Source organism: Centroberyx gerrardi, chromosome 19 (genome assembly GCF_048128805.1).
Source record: "Centroberyx gerrardi isolate f3 chromosome 19, fCenGer3.hap1.cur.20231027, whole genome shotgun sequence".
In the NCBI taxonomy this organism is placed as follows: Eukaryota; Metazoa; Chordata; class Actinopteri; order Beryciformes; family Berycidae; genus Centroberyx; species Centroberyx gerrardi.
Window position 1 is genome coordinate 26053972 of NC_136015.1, and position 7500 is coordinate 26061471.

General features: G+C 43.3%; 2 protein-coding genes across 2 annotated transcripts in view; one reads left to right on the forward strand and one right to left on the reverse strand.

Annotated features, from left to right (window-relative positions):
- The window catches only part of LOC144542874 (nuclear factor 7, ovary-like), a 443231-nt gene that overhangs the window by 127653 nt on the left and 308078 nt on the right, over positions 1–7500 (forward strand). The gene's annotated exons all lie outside the window — the stretch shown is intronic.
- Positions 1–7500, reverse strand: part of LOC139930346 (semaphorin-6D-like) — an 80565-nt gene that overhangs the window by 72407 nt on the left and 658 nt on the right. Inside the window, exons 2-5 of the mRNA XM_078290515.1 lie at positions 7409–7500; positions 6701–6758; positions 3247–3303; positions 2475–2576 (exon numbers count right to left, since the gene is read on the reverse strand). The exon at positions 7409–7500 is cut by the window's right edge and continues 23 nt beyond it. Of these exons, the coding sequence (XP_078146641.1) occupies positions 2475–2576; positions 3247–3303; positions 6701–6758; positions 7409–7500 (309 nt within the window). The remainder of the gene's footprint in view (positions 1–2474; positions 2577–3246; positions 3304–6700; positions 6759–7408) is intronic.

The window sequence follows — 7500 nt, forward strand, 5'->3', positions numbered from 1 at the left end:
ACCTTAACCCTAACCCTTCACCGACTTGTTTAAGTTGTCTGAACTTCTTTTACTTGCCTAATCTGAAGTGTTAGCGAACGTTTTCACATGTCAAACAGGTGAAAACGTCGAGTCCAATTCCTGCTGTTGTCACATAATGATTTCACGGTGGAGGAACCCGATCGTCACATAATTTGCGTCCACAACATGTCATCTGCGTTTCAGAGTTTGTGCTCATTTCATGAAATTGTGTGTCTGTGCTCGTAGAATGATATAGTTCACCGTCTATATGTAGAGTGACATGTATAGTTTACTGTCTATATGTAGAGTGACATGTATAGTTTACTGTCTATATGTAGAGTGACATGTATAGTTTACTGTCTATATGTAGAGTGACATGTATAGTTTACTGTCTGCTGTATTGTATACTCCAGTGATTTTGATTCAGATTGTGACCAAGGAGGATCTGTCTGGTTTTTAAACCCGTCTCCTCGTACAGTCTTATGAATTCACAGAGCGTTCTGGATGAGCTTCGCAGGCCTCGGGCTTGGGGAATTTACTCAGCACACAAAAGCACAGTGTAAACCTTAATTAAAGAAAAAAAAAAAGATACATTTCTAATAAAAAATGAATTAAACAAAAAGGTTTTTCACGACAGCAGCAGGAAATTCTCTGTGGCCGACTCCCACGCAACTGAATGTCAATAAAAATAAAAAGCCTCACATCTGAATCAGGTTTGCAGCGCACTAAGAGGCTGAAATGGACTTGTGGCCTTTTTAAATGTCATTACTCGCTTATATACATGAGGCTCATGGCTCCTTTATACACAGGGTGTTAAAGCAGGAGCAGTTTAATTCTTCCAATATGTTCTTATTAAAGCGGTTTTAACTTTTCATCAAATAAAGGATTCCTTTTGTCAACACTTCATATCCATCTGGGAGGAAAATATCACCTGAGGTTCATCGTTCAATATCTCTAAAATCTCTGCTGAAGTCATTTTGCCAGCCGAGGCCTTAGGTGACCTACTCTCCTTTAAAAAGTACAAGTTGATTTAATTTTGTGCCATCAATCATCGCAAGAGAGCGGAGCGTCACATTTTTCCGAGCGGCGTGCGTCTCATTTTTGGAAGCGAACTCTTCAAAACGCGGCGGGTCTCGGGGTAAAGCGCGGCGGCGTGTTGTTTTCCCTCCGCCGGGGGTTTGAAAGCGTAGGAACCTTCTGTTAAATGGGGTCAGCGCCTGTCAATCAAACCGCCGGCGCCGGTGACAAGAGCGCTGAGAAGAGTGCGACTCACGACTGACACCTACAGTTGTGGCTGTTTGAAGGCGTTCTGTTTGGTCTCGACGAGGCGTCTCCGGCTCCCTGACACTTTCAATTAGAAGTGGGCGCCGAACGCACCGGGGCGGCGGCGGCGGCGGGGTGAGCGTTGAGTGGCGCGTCCCGTCCCGCGTCTCGTCCCGCGTCTCGTCCCGCGTCCCGTCCCGTGTCCCGGTTTCTTAGCTCATTAACCCGCCGTTACCCAGAGGGACTTGGAGACTGGAACCAACACACATGCATGCAGAAGTGTACGAATACACACACACACACACACACACATACACACCTAAACCTTAAAACTATCAACAAAAGTGGAGAAAACTAATTATATTTACTCTCGTTACTGTAACTGCGTAGCTATTTTGTGTATTTTCTTTAGTATTTATTATTATTTAGTATTTTCTTTAGTCAGTAATTTTTATTTTACTCAAGTATTGTACTATTTGCTACATGTCATCCATTATAAAGTAGATTTTGCAGGCATTCCAAAAGCATCACATCAGAAACAACAACTGTTTTATTCTGTTGATGCATTTTATTTTAATCCAGGTCAAACTCTGTCCTCTCGTCCCTTTTGTGTTTCTTGGGAAAAATCATATGCAACAATGTTCTCATTTGTAAAAAAAAAAAAAAAAAGGAAGTAAATTTTAGATGAGATTGCTTTTACTTTTAAGTTTTTCATGCCAGTAATTTTACTTCCACTGAGGTGAGACCTGCACACTGCTAGAGTTGATGTGTATACATCCAGAGGCAAAACTAGAAAAATGCTTTTTTTTATACGTTTAAATGATGCTTACAAAGTGCAAAAAAGGTGAAGTAAGACAAACGTTTGAGAAATAGCTATCTATAGAGGCTTTTACTTGGTGTGACGGTGCTGGTGTTTTGATTCTTCCACTTAGGCGAAATATCAGAAAGGTAACAGGATTTCTACTTGAGTAGGATATTTTGGTACTAATAAATGTTATTATGTCATATCGTATCATGACCTAAACTTATCCTAACTCTAATTCTCTCCTTAACCCTAAAATAATCCTTTTTTGATCAGTTTAGGACAACTACAGTCCTCACAACTCACCCCTTTTCCTGGTTATAGTCACTTGCAGGGACATTTAGACCCAACAACATACAACACACAGACACACACACACACACACACACACACACACAGGTGTAAGTACCTTGTAGTTTCGGCAGGTGGGGTTGAAGGCGTTGGTTCCGCAGGCGAACAGCGTCTCGTCGTTTCGAGGCACCAACACTTTGACGTAGTTGTAGCATTCATCCTGAAACAGAAACACACACACAGTCAAAAAAATACGGGATGAAATGAAAAAAATACGACGGTGAACATGATAAAATGTGACAGTTTATTTTCTCTGCAAGGATGAAAATGTTCAAAAAGTGTGTTTTTCAGTCTAATTCTGTCTAATTTTGTCACTGATGTCATGACGCTTTCAGGAAAAAAAAAATATTAACGGCTCACATTTATCAATTTTGTCAGGATGAAAAGTTTCACGGAAAGTTTCCAAGAAGTTTCCTTCCTCAGTAACCGAAGAAAATCCGTCTGACTTCACTGATGCATTTGATTGCATTGATTCCAATAATTTTTTTTTTGAAACTATCCGAAGGTTTTCGATTGTACGGTCATTAAAGTCACTCAACCTGTAAATGAGCCTGTTAGCGTTTAATTAGAAAAAGAAGAAGAGGGAAAAGAATGAGAAAATGAGGAAGGAGAAGAAGAAGTAGGGGTAAAAGAAGTAGAAGAAGAAGAGGATGGAGTAGAGGCAAGGGGTGAAAGAAAAAGAAGAGGAAAAAGCAGGAGGGGAGAGAAAAGGAGAAGAAGAAGGAGAAGACATAGAAGAAGGAAAAGAAGGAGAAGACAGCATGACGGATCTGTATTAAATATTAAAGGGAATGCAGGAGGAGAGAGAGAGAGAAGAGAGGAAGACTCACGCTGTTCTTCCCCCGGACCGTACACTTGTTGACGTCTTTAGATCGCCACGTCAGCTTCTGAAACACAGGAAGAGGAAACGTGTCATGGAGGGCAGAGCGGGAACGGAGGAGGCGCTTTCATCTTCTTCTTCTCTCCGAGCCGTGAAGTCGGACGCTTGATTTTTGATCAGAAATGAAAACAAACTCGGAGCTGAAGAGGCGTGTGAGTCGTGTCTGGCTGCTCATTTATCTCCAAACCATCCACACAGCTTCAGGTGATTTATCAAGTTCTAGGTAAGCAGGCATCTGGGCCAGAGGTGTTGACCACTTCACCCAAAAAATGATTTTCTCTTTTCAGGTTGTTTCATTTGATCATCAGAGGAGGCCGAGAGGCTCAAAACTATTCAGTGTTTCACAAGAAAAAAAGCAAAAATTGTTGAAATAGGCTATGTATATGTATAGTAGGCTATGTAAAATATGTTTTTATCCTATTCTATTAGTCATCTCACGTCCCCCCAAAATGATCTTGTGACCCCGAGTTAGAGAACCAGGTCTAGGCTACTGTTCAGCTGCATGTTGTCGGCCATGTTGTCGGCCATGTTGGCTAACGCTGCTAGGTCACAACTCGGCCATTTTGTGTTCCATCTAGAATCCAGACTTCCTCGTCTTCAGCGCCCGACCTGCAGACTGCAGTTTTGGTTATTCAAACGTTTCTTGGAGGAAGAAATAATCTGATTGGTTGAGCTAAACCACGATGGGCGGAGCCAAAGAACCACAGTTTTTCAGAAAGCAAGTTAGCTAACGAGAATGGCAAAGGAACTCTGGTTAAAATATGAATAAAAATATTAATGTAATGACTTTTTTCATTCATTCATGCCCACGGCATCATGATGTTGAAGCTCAGCAGCTAGCTAACTAGCTTACCTAGCTAGCTATAGGCTAGTATGGCTAGTTTGAACTTGAAGGTCAGCTAGCTAACTAGCTAACCTAGATAACTTAGTATGATAGATTGTATTTTTTCAGTTAGCAGCAGAGCGCTAGGCTTCATAATATTAGCTTCCTCCTCTCTTCCCTCTTGTCTTTTTCACTGAGCTTCAGTCTAATGTTACTTAGCCAGAAAAACTGTGGTTCTCTGGCTCCGCCCACTGAGGTTTAACTCAACCAATCAGACCTGGAGGGACGTTCAAGTTGTACTTCTTGGTGGAAAATTTGTATTCATAAAATCCCGACAGCACATGAACACACAATTATAGATAAATCACACTGCTATAGAGGAGAAAAATATATAGAGATGAGACAGACTGAGAGAGAGACAGTCAGAAAGAGAGAGAAGCAGAAATGAGGACAGACTGATGGACAGAGAGAGAGACGTCCACACACACACACACACACACACACACACACTTCAAGTGCCGACGGATCGCTGATAACGAGAGTAACAGCTCACATCAAAGAGCTGCTGTAGGCCGCTATCCCACAATGCACTTGGAGGCCCATTACTGTCAGCAGTCGCCCTGTAACCTCCCTCTCTGATGAGGAGGAGGTGCAGAGATCAAAGGAAGCTCGTCCTTTGTGCCGCGACACACATTACAGACCGGAGTTTTGTTCCCGGCTCTGATATTTACCGCACGGATTGTGCTGAAAGTAAAGGATCTTTCTGCTGCGTTGTCAGCCGTCATTTTGATGCTACAGTTGATGCTTTAAAGCTGCAGCAGGCAAGATGTCTGTGAGCCTAATTTACACTGTGTCTGGTATTCTGTCAGTTTGCTCACTGCTGGGAAAACTTCTCCACATCCAAACTGATGCCTTGTCCACACTAAGCACACCTTTATTTCTCTGTTTTGAAAACGCCGGTTTCGTGAAAAATGCCTTTTTAACCCTTTTAGATCACGTCCTCGGTCATATTGTGCACCTATTTAACAATATATGCAAAAAGAAATACAAAAAATCCATTTCTTTGTATTCTTATATCAAAATTCAATCATGTTTTCTTCCTGTAAAACAAAATATGCCGTGTGCTTACGTAAGCATGCCCGTAACCAATTTCAACCAATAATATCATGACATCCACCCATCAATCAATCTTCAACTTTTAGCGCACAGAGCTAAGATTCATTAGTTAGCTAGCTAGCAGCAGCATGGTACTTCGGTGTGTCTTCGGGTGTTATGACACGCCCACTTTTCAACGTTCAAATCAAATTCCTCCCAACGTTACGTCCCGCCTGTCTTTCCTGTTTCACTCGGAAATACGTCACGATACGGAAGTTAGATACTCTCGAAATGCCGTTTCATCTCGACTTTAACGCTATAACGTCTATATTTTCCGTGGCTCTGGCGGTCTTGTAGTCGTTTGTTACTTTCAAAAGCAGTTCAGCGTCTGTCCAGACAGAGAAGTCCGGCTCGCTTTTTGTCCGTCTTTTGTCGTGAGTAGGACATCTTGTTGGCGCTTCAGGCTCTGCTGCTGCAGCCATGACAACACTTCCGTAAACAGCGGCGGCCTGGAAACGCCGTTTTCAAATTTCCCCGGATTAGTGTGGACAAGGCCTGAAAGCTGCAATAAGCAACGTTTTTTCACATGAAAACAACAATAATAAACAGGATATATTCTTCATTATCATTCTGTGATCAGGCCTAAATCCCCCGTTTGCCTGAAATTGGCTTTTCAATGGTGTTCAGGATGTTTATGGGGCGTAAACCACAGCAGCAACAACAACGGAGGACAAGCAGGAAGAAAAGAGAGAAGAGCGAAGCTGAGCGTTCAGAAACACGGTGAACATCAGAGGAGGAAGGTGTGATCACACAGGAGGCGTCTCAGCAGCGGAGGGCGGCCATGTCTGTCTGTTCACAGCGTGAGGGAAGCTTTCTGCACGCTGCCTCTGCACTGCTGGGCGTCTCGCATTTTTGGAAGAGCACCTTGAACGCCCCGCACAGAAAACAGCTCAACTCAGAGCAGAAAGACGCCCGACATCACGTCTTTTCTCCAAAGTCCAATCGGATTAAAGGAGAGGCGGGACTTCTGCTGTGACTCTTGTAAACAATAAACATGGGAAGCTTTACGACTTCCCAAATCAGATCTAAACACAAAATTAGAGAAAAATTAGAGCTCCACAAATTTCTGGCATCTTTTTATCATGAATTTTCATTGTTTATAATTTAGCTACATAATTTAGCTAAATCACACTCTAGCTAGCACAATAAACAGCCGACAGCCGGTTGAGTGACTGACAGCGGGTCGTCAGCTGGTTCTGCGGTCGCCTAGCAACGACATCACAAAAAACACATCAGACTCTCCCGCTGCGCAGGCTTCAACAGAAGAGCTTCAAACCGCCTCCTGTGTGATCGAGCCCTCCGGCAACTTAGCAGCCCTTCATGTTGCAAATCCAACAAATCCAGAAATAACAATGAAAGAGTGATTGTGCGGAGCGATGTCGTCACGCGGCGCGTCGTGCGTCTGAGGAGGAGGAGACGCTCTTACCAGCTGAGGGACGAACTCTTCAGAAGCCGTCGTCAGGTTCACCGCGAACACGTGGTCCCTGAGGAGACAGATCCACATCGCTTCAGACCGACTTACTAAATGCTTTTAATATACTTTAACCATAATAACATGTGTGTGTCAATATGTGTGTATTGTGTGAGAGCGAGAGTTTTCCCAGTTGAGAAACAGGGAGAGTCTTGTCTCTCTGCTGCATTGCATTCTGGTCTCTCTCCTGCTCCTGTGGTGGAGAAACTGGTCTCTCTCCTCTTCTACGATGGATTTCTCCCTGTATGATTGTTGAACGTCTCTCGGTGCAAAATGGCGGCTCTAGAAAGAAGCCCTCGCTCTTTGATTCTGAGGGACTGACACCAAAACCTGACGTTTACTGCTAATGTTTTACATCCTGAAACATTTTCTCATATCAAACTCTGTTGTAGCTGCTGGGAAATATCTGGAGGTGACGTCACCTCGTCTACGATTGGCCGGTTATCCACCAAGAAGAAAAACACAACAAACTACTGGATGGAGCCAGGAATGAGTGTTTTAGGACGATTTTTCCTTTAGATTAGAATAAAGATTAGGATGAGGTTATGGTTAGAGTTTAGCACAAGAATAGTAATCTAGATGTGTGTGTGTGTGTGTGTGTGTGTGTGTGTGTGTGTGTGTGTGTGTGTGTGTGTGTGTGTGTGTGTGTGTGTGTGCGCTGACCTGGCGGTGATGTAGAGCATGTGGTTGATGCGTAACATCCTCTGGAAGTCCAGACCCAGACGGACTGTGTCGTTATCCTGAAGCAAACCCTG